Below are 18,175 nucleotides of genomic sequence, written 5' to 3'. Positions count from 1 at the left end.
ATCATCTCACAATCAGTGTTTTTTCACATATATATTCATCTGCTGAATCAGACTATAAATAATGAAAGATACAAAGTTTTCCTTTATTTCCTTCCATTTGTATTTAGTATTGTAATAAGAAAATACTAGATAATCAAAACTCTCTCTAAGTTCAGTAGATGCCTTTTAATGGTTCCATGGCATGATAAGCAGATTTATATATCCCATAGATCAGCCGTGGTATTTCAGGTATTCATATGCATAAGAACAATTCTTTAGAGGATTGCAATGTCATATTTGGTGCATTTTACTTTGTATTTTGCTTTTGTTTTAAATTTATATACTTAAAGGGTGTAAGATGATTCTGATTTCTAGTTAGTTTTTTTTTTTTTTTTTTTTTTAAACCCAATCAACTCCAACATTTTGGCTACTGGATGGATTATATAGCCACAGCATTTCAAAAAATGTTATCCAACTCCTTTGTTAAGGTACATATGGGAAAAATAGTAGAATATTCTAAGACAGCTACTGTCAGTGGTTTGTTAAAATGTAAATTTGCAAACAAAATGGTGCTATCGCTATAAGTCTAAAAGTATTAACTAAGACTGCTAAAAATATAATGTATGCAGAAATTCCTTTCTGATTTTTATTCTGTTGTTTCTTATAATGTTGCTTGAACGTTCCCCCCACTCTTCATGCTAAGGTAACTGGTGATGTAACTCCCAGCAGATCTGTTTTGCGGCTCATTTCCTTGCTAAAAAAATGAGATCACAAGGAATAGGATTATTATTCCACATATGTGAAAATAATAGCTGTATTAATAAATTATGATTTTGCACCTCATTCCCTGTGATGGGAATTCCAGATACATAAACTGTAAATGCAGGAAGAGGTATAAGGGATTGGAACATAGTGCTTGATTCTTCATACCCAGTGACTGCAAAAAACTGCTTCTAGGCCTGTGGCAAAAGGCAAAAAGTGGCAAAACCAAATTGGATGGATTTTGTACTGGCTGGATTTATAAACCTTATAAACAAAAGATACTATAGTCTGTCTTTCTTCTCACGAGAGAAAGAGCACAATCCAGAAGTGTGCCAAATGCTTCTACAATCAACTTGCAGGATTATGCTTATTGTATATAACATATCTATAATATCACCTATAAACCAGCTGTGGATTAATTTTGTTCTGTAAATTATTGACCTACTTGTGATCCTTTTTTCCCTGGCCATACTCTCTTTTAGAAACACAGAGATGAACATTTAATCATGTATCTTCTTCTGATGCACTGTCCTTGCTTCTTCACAGAATAACATCTCACTTTGTAGCTAAATGAGACTGGGATGAAGAAAGCTAAGTTGAATATTTCTGTGACTAAGTAATACAAGAAAAATTTTATTATACCTTTAAAAATAAGTCATAGCATTTGCATCAGTCATCACAAAACCCCCTTGTTCTTAGACATTTTAAAATGCGTTGCACAGGGTATGAGTTTATCTAAGGGGGCTTTTAAAAAAAGGATAATCTCCTTACTTAGTCTAATTTTACTTGCATTCCCATTTGAATAGAGCTGAATAATTTCTTCTTTATACCAATAAACAGATGGATCAGCAAGACGCACTTTTAATGCATGGACCAAACTGCTTGCTTTCATACCTCATTGCTTACACTGGTTTTAAACCAAGATAAAAAGATTCCCAATATACATATAGAAGAAGTCAGAGTTCTTAGTGTTGTTTCAGGTATATGCCATTGTCAAACTGAATTGTTTATATTCTGAGGGGAGGTGCGTGTGGGGGGTGTTAAGAGCCAACCTGACTCTATAAAAGTTAAAGTAAGTTTCTGAAAATGACAGTATATTAAAAAATTATTTGAGAGTGGCTAAACCCCCAGTAAATTAAGCAAAAGTGGTGTTATGTGAACTGAGAAGCACTTAAAAGCTATAGACACCTTTCTAGAGGCCCTATCATGTGAGCAACCTCATAAGGATTCTTGTGTATTTATAAAATCTTTGAAGTACAACAAACCCGTGCTTTGTTGAAGTAGTTCCTATCTGCTTAAAACTGGATGTCTTAAAACTGTGCAGGTGTGACTGACTTTGCCAAATAGAACTGTAGCTGAAATACAGATTAAGAAAAGAAAAAAAGAAAGAGATAGGTAATGACTGTGCAGTGTTAACATATGAAATGGTAAGATGAGGTTGGATTGCTGTGCAAACAGTCTCTCAGAGATTAGATAAAACCTAGAAGAACAAAATACAAAGCAAGCATGCAAAAGATCTGGAACGCTGCAGATTCACAGACAGCTGGACATGTAAGTACAAAAACCCCAGTCTGTAAATACAAATTGATTCCATCAGGTTTACTATACAGTACTTAAGTAGTAACAGACAGTTGAAAACAGCTTTCACTTAACAGCAAAATTAATTTTAGAGGGAAGAAAATGGTGAAGTCTCATCCTGGAGAACAGCAAGAGAGGTATTATATTAAGGAGCTATAATTTTCTTTGGCATGGTAAAAGGGGAGAACTGAGTTTGCCAACCTATTTACATGAAGTTTCACCATCCTGTGGCCAGTGCAATGATGTTTTGCACACTCTACTTCTTACATAAACTTTTTTATTGTTTTCTGGTATGCCTTCATATAAATGTTTTATTCATCATTTTGAATCTGTGTATACAACAAATAAGAATAAACACAAATTGTACAATGCAGACAAACTCTTTGCATATATGTATGTAAATTTAGTAATACTGACCAACAGATCTTTGACAGACACAACCTACTACATGCAGTTCATCTTTGCCATCCTCTTCCCATGCAACATATGAGACAAGAGACAAAATTAAAGGGAGGAAACAAAGCACAAAGACCCCTTTGCCATGTTTAAACAGACTGTAGAAAAAATATTTTTAGGACATCTATTCAGTAGATTAAACTCACGTATGGATTTAGCCCATAGAAACAAAAAATGGAAAATAAAAAAAAAAATGCTGTATTTCCAGTATGTACTAACTGCTTACAAAAATTAAATCTTGCCTTAATTATATCCTCCCAAGCTGGTTTGCAGATCATAATGACTCAGGATCAGAAGTTTAATGTCGAAAACAATTCTTACGTAGCATCAGGCTGTGAACCAGAACCTCCTTGCATGGCTCAGCCAGGTCTCCAGCCCTGCTCTCCCCAGGCTCTTACACTGGAAGAGTAAAAAGATGGCTGGATGGGACATTAACGCATGTATTCCCTCCTTGTGAACTCTTACAGAATTCAGGTAAGAGAGGAGAGTGTAGCCTTCAGCTGTATTATCTTATTCAAAATATTGTGGGAAAGCCTGGGGCCTCATCAGGGACCTAGCAGACAGTACGACATCAAGACTGCTGCCTCTCATTGGTCCTCCAGATGCAGAGCAAGCTCCCAGCTCACCGTGTAGGTTGCTTTGGTTTGGTTTTGTTTTCTCAGGGATGGTGCACAAATCCCACTGGACCAGGTGGGATGAGAAGGGTGCACCAAAGTTTTTAATAAAGTGTTGTTTTCCCCACGCACACATATTTAGTGCTAGCAGGCAAGGGCACAGTCTAAGTCAAAGTTTCTTTGCATTTTTATCACAGTATTAGAGTAGGTTTGTATTTATTTTTATCTACATGGATAGTGGGTTTCATGCTTAACTCATTCCCTCCCTAGAAAGACCCGACATCAAGTGTTTGTTAGCTTGCTGTTCTCATATTACATATATAAACAAGGAAGTCTGGCCTACACAAAAAAAAACCCAAAAATCTATAATATAGCAGCTTTACAGTAGCCTCCTAGAAGAGTGCACTAAATGTTGCTTATAAAAACAGAACACGTTTGAAAACTAGCATGAAGAGTTCATTCAGACTGAATCAGTTCAGCTGAGCAGAGAGGGAGTTTGAAATAACCTGTGGTCTCTGCTAGGGACTTCAGCACAAAGATGTGATAAAACAAATTGCCAGAAATACAGTGCTAAAAAAATGAACGCATGATTTCCATTTTTTTTTTTGTCTTTAAATATCAAGGTAACAGCAAGAGGCCAAGAGAGCATTGCCACACAATTTTCCAGACTGAGGTACAGTTTGGTCCTTGTTGCCCTCTCTGAGAAACAAATACTTTCTTAAGCATACAGAGAGTACCCATATTTTTAGTCTTCTGAAAGCTCATGACTAAGTGTGTAACACTTTAGTGGCATCTCTCTGGCATTCACTAAATCTTCTCCTTCCCCCCTCAACATTGGTTTAATTGTTCACAAGCGGCAAACTCAAAGGGTTTGTGTTGTTTCTGGTAATATGATCCAAGGCTTCAATTTTATAATGTTTTTGATTTCTTCTAGGTTCATGTAGGAGAAAGTACAGTATACAGAGATCAAGGCAAGGCACCTTCAATCTAGCAATTTGGTGGGCATATTATCCTGTAGGAAGCTGGGTGGAGGTATGTACTGGGATATCAGTGAGATACATAGGACCGGACTTTGCATGCTTAGCTAAAAAGAAAGGTTTGTAATATGTCCAGTTTTAAAAGTTGTTTTTTTTTTTTTTTAAAACACCAGAAATATTAAACTATAATTTGTAACTACCCTTTGCATTGGTGCTGCAAAAAAGAACACAATGACATCCTTGCCCATGCTTTGCTAAGTAGGAGTGGGATTCAGCCAAAAATAACAATGGCATTAAGTTCAGTTCCTTAAAAACAGGAAAGGATTATACTTGAAATGGATTTAGGTAGCGCAATTCTGGTTAGTCTTACTTATTTACTTTTTTTTTGTTTTATTGGTGATGGTTGTTTTTCAAACAATGAAGATTTAGTAGATGAAAAATGAGCCTTAATTCAGGCCTACAAGGCCTACAAAATTCTTTGGACCCACTTTCCCAAAAATGAGTGGGTCTTGCTCGCTGGGCAAGGCAAATGTTACCATTACCAGTAAGCCTGTGATATGTATAAAACACACACACAAAAAGAAACTAAAGGGGGATGCCAAACACTTGTTTCAGAAAACTTCCTGTTGGTTGTGTTTGACACTCTTCCCTCCACTATAATGCCAACCTCAGAAGCACAGTATCTGTTCTAAAGAGTATTCACATTTAATCAATATGGTAAGCCAGAGACAACAATCCTATTCTTTATAGATATAATTTGGAATAATAGATTTTTGAAGGCTTCCTGATTCCCTGATTGCTTTCAAAACTAAGCCACCGGCAACACTTAAGTTATAGAGAAACACAATCCCTGCAAAAGGTCACAGACAGTGGAGCGAGCAGCCTTATAAAAAAGGGAAGAAGAGAAATCCATAATAGCACAGGTTTACAGCATCTAACTAGAAATTACTTGATTATTTGTGTGCTACAAAATAGAACTTAAACACATGGATTTTGCTGAAACTGGACTTAAAAAGGGATTATGGGCAATTGTCAGCAGGCAAGGTATCAAGTGTACTTGTGAAGTATGTCATTCACATGAAGTGTCACAGTCACAGAAAAGATATTAAAAAGGCATTCCAATATCTGGTAGGGCATTCCATGGTCTGAGTTTAGCTGGTTCATCCAGGTGTCTTCTTGTTGTGGGTGGAGCTACATGTTGAGATTTATCCACTTGCAACAACTCAGTTCAGAAACAGCAACGAGCAAGTCTGTGACTTGCCGCAAGCTGATCCACAGACACTGCAGCGGGGAAGTCTGGCAAGGATAAATGGCTCAACTGTACTCGGGACTCAGTAAGTCACAACACCTGTGAGGATCTGGCTATGTCGTCTTACTCTTGTTAACTGGTTTGCCGCCATTCATTATTGCAGATGCACTTGTGCTTTTACTTGGAGTTACCCCAGCCTTTGGCACTGTTTCTCCAATATCATGCAAAGATGGTTCTCGGTACATGGCAACTGAGGGGAGAAAAGAGAAAAGGAGAGATATTTGTAAGAATGTACCTCATTTAAGTGCTCATCTCAAATAGGATCAATTTTCTACAACAACTGATATTGCAATATAATCTATGTTCCTCTCGCAAGCATGAGGGAAACTACTTCAACAGACACTTGTTTGCATGACTGATAGCTTTGCTTGACCCTCCATATTTCTCACTTCTGTATCTGACTTAAAAACGTAGTAGGAAACTGTATGCTTGCTTGTTTAATAGAAACTATAGAAGCCTTGGAAATGAAAAACTACTGTCTTTGCATAAGGCAGACACACAAAAATGTACATATAGGCACATATGTATATACATGTGTATATATATATGTAGCTCTTAAGTAAACACTCTGCAAGTTTTTAGAAGTAAAATATGGTAAGACAGATGGTGTTTAACAAATGGATCATATGATACAGTTGTCTAGACTAAAGTGTTCTTTTTTAGTCCTACATGCAAGACTAAGCTTGGGTCCAGTTCTACAAAGTTATTTGTACATCTGTCTCCCAAATCTAAGGACCTTGATCATGATCTCTTCAGGTGTGTACTGAAGAAATGTGCAGGACAGTATTGCAGAGAGTACACAAGAGATTTCTGAGGTTTTTTTCTTCCTCTTTTCCAAAAATGTAGGCAGTAGCCACTGATCTCCACTGAATACAAAAGTGCAGAAATTTCTAAATTAAACTGTTAACTGAATTCTTAGAGGAATTACAAGTTTGCCCCTGGGTGTCAGTCCCTATCTAATCTCTTCAAATCCTTTGAGGAAAATACATGTTTTCAATTACACAGTTCCAGCATTATGCTGCCTTAATGATTAATGCATTTGGATAATTCAATTTCATTTTCCATGTCACTGTATCAGGTAATATTCCCACATATAACTAACTTCAGCAGCACTTATTTGTATCAGAGCAACATTAAAAGAGATGTCAAAGCAGTCAAAGGAATTAATCATCACAGTGTGATTTCGGCACTGGCTGTGTGCTGCCATAGAGAGCACAATCCCTTCATCTCTTGGCTAATTAGAATAGGAGGCTGGAGCATCAAAGTTCTGACCTTGATCTTCAGTGGTGTGAAGTTTCATAATAAATATGAAGGGCCCCATAGCATCATTAATTAATCAAACACTTGTTCTAATATTTCTGATGACATAATCTAACTCCTTCTATGGCTGAAATTAAATGTCTTCTCTAGAGTACATAATGCTGGTTATGTTCTATGTTTTCAGAGGCTACCCATTACTGTGTTTAGGACACTTTGCTGATTTAATTAAAGAGCTTGACAAAATAACATTGTAACCTATGAAAATATGAAGTCAAATAACATGAGCTGGAACTATAAGGTAAGGAATTATATAGAAGAGCTGTCATATTTGATGACTCTCATGGGCAATGTAAAGCGAGTTATTTCTAAGTCGTCTAAGCTATTTTGATAGAGTATGACCATCTAAACATTAATGGAAACAGTTACTTCTTTCCTAATCCATATGAAGGTTGATGTTGCTTTTAAAAATGCTCTGGCTTTCCCTCCATGTCATTGTTATAATTTAATATGAAGAGATGGAGATAGAAAGTGTCCATATTGTTGAGACCTCAAGACGAGGAAAGCATGAAGGCATCAACCTGAGTTCAAATAGGAAGTTAAAACACAGGATTATTCAGACTCATTTCTTATGATGAAACTCTAAAACATTTAACAAACCGATCCTTTAATCAAAACAATTAAGTTAAAATGTTAAAAGAAATAGGACTGCTAACTATAAAACATTACTCAGGTACATGTTTTCAGATGTTAAGTAATGAGATAATTTTCTGAGCCTATGTATAGAAGTAATATCAATGAAATTTGGAGTGCCATCAGGATAAGAAGCAAAAAGCAGCATATGTTTATAAAGGCCTGTAGACACATAGGATAACCCAAAAGTACCAAGATATAAATGAATGTATTTTTCAGAGAATGTGTGACATCATTTTAGTATGTAAGGTTAGTATAACTTTTATTCGCTTCTGTCTTGGTTTAAAGGCCAACTAATACAAGTTATGTGCATTACATCAACTGGCTAAGTAATACAGTATGATTTATTTTATGAAGAGACCTTTGTGTTTTGTATTAGAAAGCTTTTACTTTGAAATGCTGACATTTCAACCATTCCCTTTATAACTCCCAATTATTCTACAATACCCATTATTTCATTCTGCCTAATGAAAGGACTATTTTCTCACTGCAAGACTCACAACAGCTTCTGTCCCTACCAAGAGAATAATGCACTTCCACAGAAGGTTTCTTTTCTTGCAAAATGACCTCTTAATCCCTGGAAAAAAGTGTTTTTACGTATGCCCTTTCTAGCATCACTATGCTGAAGCGCAAAATCGCTCCATGAATCCTGCGGACTGTCATTTGGAATGGCCCCTGTGCAGGGCATGCACATTCACAAAGGGTGTTTCAGAAACCATTCCCTCTTCTTCTTGTAGGATTTATCAGAGTATCTGCCAGCAATGGACTGAGCCTTACCTTCCAATGGCTTGGGTAGAAAATGAGCTGCTGGTTTTGTTTTCTTCACTCTGTTTCCTTTCATAACCTGCCCTTCCTTGTTGAGCCCCAAGAACCAGGCTCTCCCGGACTCCTGTTGTCTGTAGAGCATGGATGAGTAGATTACATAATAATTTTCGAAAACAGACTCCTTGAATTTGCACTCTGGTGTAAAAAGTTCCTGTGGGAGGAAAAGTAAATGTTAAATGTTATCTCTAATGCGCGACTTCTGTTTTGTTAACTTAAAAACACCTCTTCATAAGTTTAATATATGACATTATAAGGATCTGCTTTGAGATCAGGAGATCTGTCTTCCTCTAGAAGACCTTCAGGTGAAGCTATTTCACCTCACATGGATGCCTCTGTTTTCCCATCTGTGCAACAGGAATGGTATATTTTCAAAGTAGAAAGGGAGCAACACAGGCATAAAAACACTGTTTAAAAAACAGGCATAATTATTACTGTGCTTATTTTACTGGTAGGATATACTTGTACAGGTATGCTTGTATACTGTACTTGTACAATTGTACAGATTACAGTCTATGGTAAAATAGCATTATTGAGAAATCAGTTGTTCCATTTTTACATACGAAATGCAACAAACTCCCTCTATGGTTTATAACAACTAATATTTGATACTTCAAAAATGCTGCTACCAACATATTAAAATACATATAATTTCCTAGAGTCCTCATGGCCTGAAACATCACAGGAGAACACTATTTTGAGGTACAAATTTCTGTACAAAGAAAAATAATTCCTACTGACACCCTCAGCATTCATCCCAAAACTGGAATGCTTTTCAGGTGTCATGTTTAGTAACAGAACAGTAACCTTTACCAAGGTTAGCCTAAGCACAAACTTCTGTAGCCCAGTAGCTATATAATAATTTAAATATATTTTTAATAACACAAGTAACTAACAAAATAAACAGCGTGAACATATATTGAGACAGATTTACCAAAATCCTTTGAAAAAAACCAGCAAGTTAATAAGCAAATAAAATCACGTTTAAAATATCATGAGAAAATAGGATTCTATGTGAATGTGGTTTTCTGTCTTTGGACATAGCTGCTGAAACCTGTGGCAGATGTAAGACATAAAAGGGGGAGGTAGATGTGGAAAAGTAGAAGGTAGCTTAGTAAGCCTTCAGAGCACAAAATTCTCAGCCCTGAATCCTCTTTTTTATATTTCTTTCTGTTATCTTTCCCAAGAAATAAAAATCTGGAAATGTCATATATTTTCACTTCTCCATTCACAGTAATTTTTTTCCCCCTAGTTCTTTTTGCTCCCGGCCCCATGCAGTACTGAGTTAACACTCAGCATGTAATGTCTTTTCAGGGTCTCTATGCCATCTCCGGCTGCCTATATATTGTAAGAATTGTAAGAATCTCAGAATCTGTTTCTGTCACAGATTTCCTTTCTGGAAATGAAAGTCCTTAAAGACACAGTTCACCAGAAAGCACAGATAAAGTAGTTTTCTGAATCTGCACCAAGTGTCGCAGTGCACAACCAAGTTCTCTTAATGTTATCTGGTACTATTTGTATTTGTATTGCCATGGCTTGAGTTTCTACATGTAAGCAAAGCTGTCTTGATGGACACTGGGCTTAGTATTAGCCTTCTCAATTATGGAGCATAATATAACCTCAAATAAAAAGAATTAGTGTATTTTATCCAACAACAGACTAAAAGCAGTAACTGCAGCAGCTGGGAAATACTTTGTGTACCTAAAATAGGTTGCTTTGTCTGTGTACACTTGTGTGTACATACTCATATATACATAAATGTCTATAGGTCACACTCATTTACAAGATGCAAAAAATATTCTCTGATGTGCAATCTTTGCACTCCCACTTCTTTACCACCTATGTGCACAACTGTGTATATGTATACATGCAGAAATGCAAATACAGTCTGTACGAGAGGCACCAAAAACTAATGTCAGGAAATACCTTAATCGCACCTTCTCCTTTGCCACAGGGCTTTTTCTCTCTCTGTTCCAAGACTTTAAGACATCTGTTGTTTGTGTTATTCTCCTTTCTCCTCCACTGATTTCAAATTACAGTAGGGCTCAAGGAGACTCAAAATAAAACCAGAAGGCAGGGTGGCAAGCTAGAGGGAATGCCTGTTAAAGCCTAGCACAAGCATTTGCATGCGAGTCATGTTCCTCCACTGTTGAAACAGCAGATGCTAATCAGGAAATGCCTACACAGTTCTCCTTATTACCTGCTTCACTGCAAGTGCTACCCCGTGTTCCCCACTAAGTTTTACTTCCTTGTAAAGCTCAATTACCATAAACACTACTTCTTAGCCAATCCTCACTTTTTTTGCTATAAACAAAAGCTGTTTGTCATTCCATGCTCTTCTGTACCAGGCTTTGTAAATACTAATTGTGTGTTTTCCCAAACAATATCCATTTGGTACTGAACCAAGATTCCTTCAAATCATATCCCTCCTCTGAATCAATGAAACCTGGCTCTTTCGTCTCATTCTTTGGCACGTACAGTAGTGTTTCTGACAGTGCAGAGCAGATGAAGCAGTAGGAATTTACTTACCAAGTCAAAAAACCCTAGGTATTTACTTTACCAAGTGAAAAAAAAAAAGGTTTATGTCAACACAATTGGCTGCTCCTGGATGCAGACTGATAGACTGGACAAACCGGCATCGTTCCTATTTCTTAGTTACGAAAAACATAGTAATAGTCTGCTAATTTTTTTTGGCATACAAGAAGGAGCCATCCCTGAACACTGTATTCTGCCTAAAAGTACTGCAGCTATCTTACTCCACATGTCTGGGTAGCGCAACAGCTTTAGACAGGGTTTGCATTCATCCAGTATATTAGGATGCAATTCTGCCTGGGATAAACTCTCAGCCCAAAAGTCACTTTAATATATGTTACTTTAAAGCAAGCTAATAGTTCCACCAAGGTGGGGAGTACGCATGAGTGAAAATTAAGCACTTGACAATGACTATGCTGAATGGCAGGATCAGTTCCTTGGAGGAAAGAATTACACAGAAGGGGACTTCTGAAATGGGCACCTTCCCTGGGGCTCAGGTGGAAACTAAATATTTCTAAGTTGAGAGTGATGTCTAAATCCTTGTCTCAGACACTATCTCAGCTGGCTGAAAAGCTGTAAGGACTTATATTTTCTCCAGTAAAGCAGGAGACCTAAGATGCTGTTTCTGCATGCAACTAGGACAAATCTAGATCTGTATACTTAAGACTCAACCCAGTAAGAGCTCTCAGAAAATGACTAATGTGCTAACAGCACTGACTTTAAAAAAATTCATCCACAGATGACTTTATTCAAATCCAATACTGGAGGGAAAGGCAGTACAATGGCATTTTATAAGAGAAACTCCAATAGTGAGGGCACTCCCCTAGGCTACCTGCCTATCTGTATCCAACCTGCAGGAATCCAAATCTGCATCTGGCTGATATGAATCATTTTTCCTGCAAGAATGACTTTTTGGGGATTGAAGTTTTCATTCACTTCCTAGTGCAGGACATTCTGTATTAGGAAGTGAATGAATAATTTGCAAAACTAGAACATGATTTGCAAACAAGAACTTGTCTTCCAAGGTCAGTGCCCAGATTTAACATGTAGTCATATATAAAAGGTGGTTTTCTCCTGTCAAAGCAACATTTGAAAAATAAACTACATACCAGCTGCCAATTCCAAAACTCCAGGAGTGGGTTTTGGCTGTCAGCTGCAATTTGACATAGCATCCTGGGTCCTAGAGAAGTGAAGGATGTATTAAATTGTACCTTGCTGAGAAGAATTTTTACTTGAATATTTTTGCCAGCTTCCCATCAAGCTGTTGCTTGATGTGAGGCCTATTTGGAGATGTTTTAATTCTTCCAGTTGCTGTAGCATTAATAAATATCACAACACACAGGTTGTGGGTTCAAACTCTTGGAATTAAAAAGTTCCGTCATTGGGGAGTTCTTAGATTCGGAGTCCCCACCAGTGCTGCCAAAACTCAGCATTGTCATATTACATCATAATAGTGGAGCTTTATATCGTGGAGTCACATGGTGGTGTCAGAATCTACTTTCATTTAAGAACAAAACACAAATGAAATAAAGAAAAAAGCCATTATCCACATCACAGACATAGGAGTGCCTGAATGAAGGAGCTCAGGTTATCTGTGCTGTCAACATGGAGATGCAAGGATTGTTGGAAAGCAATTCAGATGACAGCTGACATGAATTCCCTGTCAAGTAATGTCTTTCTGTCAATCAGAGACTGAAGTCTGACATGATGAAGCTAGACCTCCATGCTAATCAATAATACGGCACTGTAGCAAATAGCTATAGTTTAAAATGCAAGTACAGCAAACTTCAGTGTCCTACAAGTCATTGAGTAAACTGAGATATTTGAATGAGTTATCAGTGTAACTTCCAATTGCTGGGCTTTCACAATTTAGCCTGTCCAATTTTGCCAGCTTTAACGAAGTGCACGTATCCATTTGTAGCCACGGTCCTTCACTTAAAACAATCCCCACAAAGCATGGAGTTTTTCTACAACAGCTCTCAGAAAGAAAGAATTATGCAGCTATGGACAAGACACCTATGCTGCGGACCACATGTGAGAAGTAGAAACTAGCATGACAACACTGCTACCCATTGTTTAAAATTTAAATATATATTGTTTAAAACTACATGAAACCCTGTAATTTTAAACTATACCTCTGTTTAGTAAGTCAATCAATAATTAACTGTCGAAGCTGAACAAAAAGTAAATTTCCACTGCACACCATGAGGAAAAATGTAAGACCCCAGCTCTATCACGGTCATCAAACCCGGTAGTTCCAAGGACAAGGGCTTCCACAAAAGTTTCCTGCCTTCTACTCCTGGACTTTCAAGCCTCTTTAGATTTCTGTTTTATTCTGAAATATAGGAAAGGAGGGTATCATTCTACTTACAGCTCACAGAACTGATATAGCTAGCAGTCAGCCTCTTGAACTGTAGCCAGCAGCAAATAAGGAGGATTCCCCTGGAGATGGGCACAGTGGGTCTCACTCATCACACCAGACAGCAAAAGCGCAGCTGCAGGCTGAACTAGCTACAGCTTCTCCTTGGTGCCAAGGAGAAAACACAATTGCAAGACAAACTCAAAGAGACTGCCAGGCAAGGAACAGCCATTCTAGTCAAGCACTGGAGAAAACACTTCATACTGTTTACTATTTGCACTTCGAAGTTCAGGTCATGGAACAGGATCTCAGTGCTTTGAAAGTACAGATCAAGTGGAGTCTGCCTGATGCGAACACATTTTGATCCAAATAGCAATTGATACGGGGCAAAAAAAAAAACCAACCCCAAAACAACAAAACATCCAAGCAATGGTATCAGAATGCTAGTAGCTGGTTATTGAACCATTTTGTAGGAATGATGACAAAGGATTTTTAAGGACATATGGGAGAAAGGACAGCACTAGCTCTGTGGAGGCTTATGGGAAACTTCTGCAGAGTGAGAAAAGCAGCACTGAGTCAGTACAAAAGTATTTTGGGGGTTAGAAGCTAGCAACGCAGGAATCAAAAGAAGGAAGTGACATTTTAATAGTGGATAGAAAGGTTGAAAATGACTCATGAAGAAGGGCCTTAAAACTGAAAAGAAGCAGTCTGTTTAATGAGGAGAAGGCACTCAGAAAAGGAGACAAATACAGTTAAAATAATGAAGCTGGGAAGTTAACTTTGTGGCAGATTTCTGAATGGAGATTGCAGGGCTAGCACTGTTTTTCTCAGTGCAGGAGGGGAGGATGCTGGAGTCATCGAGGTGTGAAATGATGAGATCCCAGAAAACAACTGCAGTGCTGTAGAAGGGCAAAAGGTTGTATCAGGGACACACTCATGCAGCAAGTTCTGTAAGATCTGGAGGCTGCACATGAGAACTGGAAAGTACCTAAACTGATATTCCTCTGACTTGCTGCACACTGAATTAGGTGAGTTAGACTATCTTCTTACAGTACGCCTGTTTGACAAATGCTGGTATAAGCAATTAAAAAAATTACTCAAGATTTCCCACCCATAGCACTGGATATTTCCAACCCTTAAGCTGCCAAAAGGCTTTAGTTTAAAATGATCTTGTTCAAGAGTTCCTCTTCAAACAGCACAAAACTCAGCAATACATGGTTAGGTATTTTATGGATTAAGGAGAAATTGATATTATGTTCCCTCTATATTCAGCAGACATTTAGCTGATCTGGGCCTAAAAGCCCCCTAATATAAACACACTTTTTAAACATAGAACCAAGAACAAGCAAAGTTGGCAGAATTTTCTATGTGCAAACCGGCCAAGCAAGATACCAAGGAACATGAGGCTTTAGCTGCCGCTGCAAACCTGAGCAGCGACTTTACTAAAAAGGCTTCAAAATAAAGAGCAGTAATAGCTGAACTTGACAATCCTACAAACGCCCATGAAAGCAGCAAATGCTTAGAAGTCCATTCACATACTTTCCACAGTCTTCTGATAGAAAATTTCCTAAATAGACTACAACAGTCAGGAAAACCATTATTGGCTCTTCAGAGCTAGTGTTATTTCTGTTCTCTGGAAGATTCCTAACTCGTGGACTTCTTTAAAAAAATAAAATAAAAATAGTACTTGATATCATGCAGGTAAAAACCAGGGATGATTCTCACTGGTTAAAGAATCACTGAAAGTGCAATAAGGATGTCAGCATGTAAAAGCAAAGCTTTTAGCTCCAATTGCTGTCTGTAATCTTTTACTTTTTAAAAGACCTGAAAATGTGAATATCAGTGCTTGTAAAGAAACAAAACACAACTTTTGACTAAATTTAGGCAAATGTAAATGTAAATTTAGGCTACTGCAAATATCAGCACTTACTTAACTGGGATTCTAATTAGCAGGGATATGACTAGTAATATTAACAATGAGGCAATTCTTTTATTCATGTACATTTATAAGCACCTAAAATAAGGTAATGAATAAAAGCCACATAGTATACATAGACAAACTAACAAAAATAGCTTTGAAATATTTCTGTGTGTTTAAGATTTGTATTGCTTGTAGCCTGAACTTGGCTTCATTTTCTGTCCAGATTGAAACAGAACATAAACCAGCTTGGATTACAAAAACTTCCTTGTTTCATAACAGAAAGGTTGCGTTGCTTACAACTAGCAGCTATGGTCATATTAAACTACACTTTATTAAAGGCAGTAGTATTTTTTTATAGAAGGAAGAACACATAGTCATCAACTCAGTGGGACATGGCTGAAGTAGAACAAAATTTCCTTGATATAAGCATTTCTGATATATGTTATTTAAGGTTGTACAGTCCAATTCCAAAAGTGAACTAATGTTTTTGAAACAAAGCCTGTTATGCAGATCTGAATCATGACCCTCACATTAGAAGTGAGTGAATCAAGGTTGTTTAAATTCAAAAGAAGGTTTGAGGAAGCAGCCTGGAAAAGGTTACTAATTTTTAAAACTGTCTTTATGGTATTTATGGGCCAAAACTAGAATACTTCAACAAAAGTTCAAGAGAAGAACTGCTAAAAAAGTGTTGTCTTACCTGAACAAAAGAAGCAAAATGAATTTTAGAAATGATAGTGATAAGCCAAATTTGTAACTGTGGGTTTAGAATGTGCTGTAGCCCACTGACAGCCATCACAATTATAGGATATGGTCAAGTATAATACCCTCCTTCATCCCCACAGACATATAAAGGATGGTGAAGTTATTTTTCTGCCTCAGTCCCATTCTGAACTTTCACAGAAATGTGTATTATTTTGGCTTGAGTACATTCTTGGCTTTAAAGGAAATCAGAATTCACTGGTACAGAATCACTGTACCAGTGAAATGAGATATTCTTTCTCCAAAAGCACAATCTCCTCCCCACCTAATCCTCAGCACGTAGCTTCCCTTAAGGTTTAAATTTGCAGTAAAAATCTGCTCTAAGGCTTCAGCTTAAACAGCAACTATAACTCCTTGATGTATCAACACAGAAAGGCATCTTTTATCTCCTGTACAGCATTTGTGATTAAAGAAATCCAGTAGCAATAAGAAAGGCACAAACCCCAAGGAATGGCTTAGAGAAATTGCATTTGTTGTAGGGAATATTTTCTTTCGCTACTATTATGGGACACTTCAGAGAAGAACATGAATAAACCAGCCTATCTCTCCCAGTCACTTCCACTCAGAACAGCCATAATTCATCAGCTTGTAGACAGCACCAGGTTCTCAGCTAGAAAAGGTCAGTGCCAAGGGAAAGATGGGACAGTACTAAATTAAGAGACTGAAAGGAAGGATTTAACAACATAACTGTTGAAACAAACCATGATGAGCTGGGAAAGAAATTCTCATCCAGTCACCCATCAATCCAGGGTTCTGTCTCTAGATGAATAATGCAGGAGTAGTACAGAATAATCTCAGATATAGACCGAACCTTTCCAAATGACAGCGGAATTTTTTTACACAGTTTTATCCAAACACTTAGAGACATTACTGTAGACAACCTTCTGCAATCCCAATGCCTCAAGTAAAATAAACTATCAAGAAAAGAAGCAAAATAGTTATGGAAATGGCCAAGTACAGAAAAAGAACCAAGGAGAATGATTTTTTTTCTTACCATTTACTATTAATGAAAGTTCTGCTCCTCTGTAATACACTGAAATGCTGGATACAGAAAACTGATTCCAGTTTTTGCCACCGCATGACTGGTATATTAGCATTAATTAGCTATTATTGGGCAATGTCAGATGGGATATTTTCATATATATGTTTTCATACACATTTCATACATGGGATGGTATATTTTCACATATGGTGTTGTTACATAGTATTTGCAGACCTCCCTGACTCTGATAGCATGACATGTCCATAACTAGCTGCAAATACAAAAGAAGAGATAAATAGATGAAAATTCAGAGGTATTTTGCAAGGTATACTTTAGGCTTTTTCAGTTCTGCATGTTCCTTCCAAAAGATGTGTGAATTTATGAAAGTTTTAAATGGGTGTCATTTACAAGCTGGGAAGCTAGAAAAAAGTTGCAAGAACACTCAAGTTATAAGAAGTGGCCTACTTTAGTGTACTCTTTTTTATTTCTTTTTTCTTTACAGTTGTGAGCTTGTTTTTCTGCTTGCAGTCTTTTTTTATGACCTGTAAGTGCATGAATTACAGTGCCTAAATAATCTACTATTATGAAAGACAAGGGCTGGAATGAATAAAAGTCAATTAGGGTAGGTCACGACCAGGTTGGATGAGGCTTTGAGCAACCTGGCCCAGTGGAAGATGTCCCTGTCTGTGGTAGGACATCTGTGGTAGAGGGGTTGGAACTAAATGATCTTTAAGGTCCCTTTCAACCCAAACCACTCTATGATTCTATGAATTATATGAACTTCTTGCTAATGTCTCTTTGTCATCATTTTGCTGTTTTACGCTGGGTGTTCATAAGAACATGAAAGGCAAGCCCAGAGGAACCTCAGTCTGAGGAAACTAGTGCAAGGCAAAACCATGCTGTAATGAATGTAATCGCTTCTCTGAGAAAATGCATTAGATAGGTCTTCTCTTAGTTTCATGACTCAACTAAGCTGCAGTTGACCACTGAAGGCTGGGAAACAAAGGGAACAGAGACCACTTTCAGATGTTTGTTACTTAACTCTTGTTATACAGCTAATAGTATTTTAGGAGAAAATCAGCAATTCTTTGCTTCTTTTGCTGTGCATCTTCTTGCTCAGACTTGTCTTTCCGCTGCAGAAGCACAGCTGTAAGATTCAACAGGTCTTTTCCCCA

The 18,175-nt window shown here is 37.3% G+C and overlaps 1 protein-coding gene across 4 annotated transcripts in view; it reads right to left on the bottom strand.

Annotated features, from left to right (window-relative positions):
- Window positions 1–358: 358 nt before the first annotated feature.
- Window positions 359–18,175, bottom strand: part of FGF14 (fibroblast growth factor 14) — a 397,509-nt gene continuing 379,692 nt past the window's right edge. For all 4 annotated transcript variants that reach the window (XM_030473576.1, XM_030473602.1, XM_030473585.1 and 1 more), the window contains 2 exons: window positions 8,403–8,601; window positions 359–5,865 (listed from right to left, as the gene is read on the bottom strand). In XM_030473576.1, coding sequence (XP_030329436.1) covers window positions 5,729–5,865; window positions 8,403–8,601 — 336 coding nt within the window. In that variant the 3' untranslated portion in view covers window positions 359–5,728. The remainder of the gene's footprint in view (window positions 5,866–8,402; window positions 8,602–18,175) is intronic.

This window comes from Strigops habroptila, chromosome 2, assembly GCF_004027225.2.
Source record: "Strigops habroptila isolate Jane chromosome 2, bStrHab1.2.pri, whole genome shotgun sequence".
NCBI lineage: Eukaryota > Metazoa > Chordata > Aves > Psittaciformes > Psittacidae > Strigops > Strigops habroptila.
This window is presented reverse-complemented; position numbering and strand designations above follow the sequence as displayed.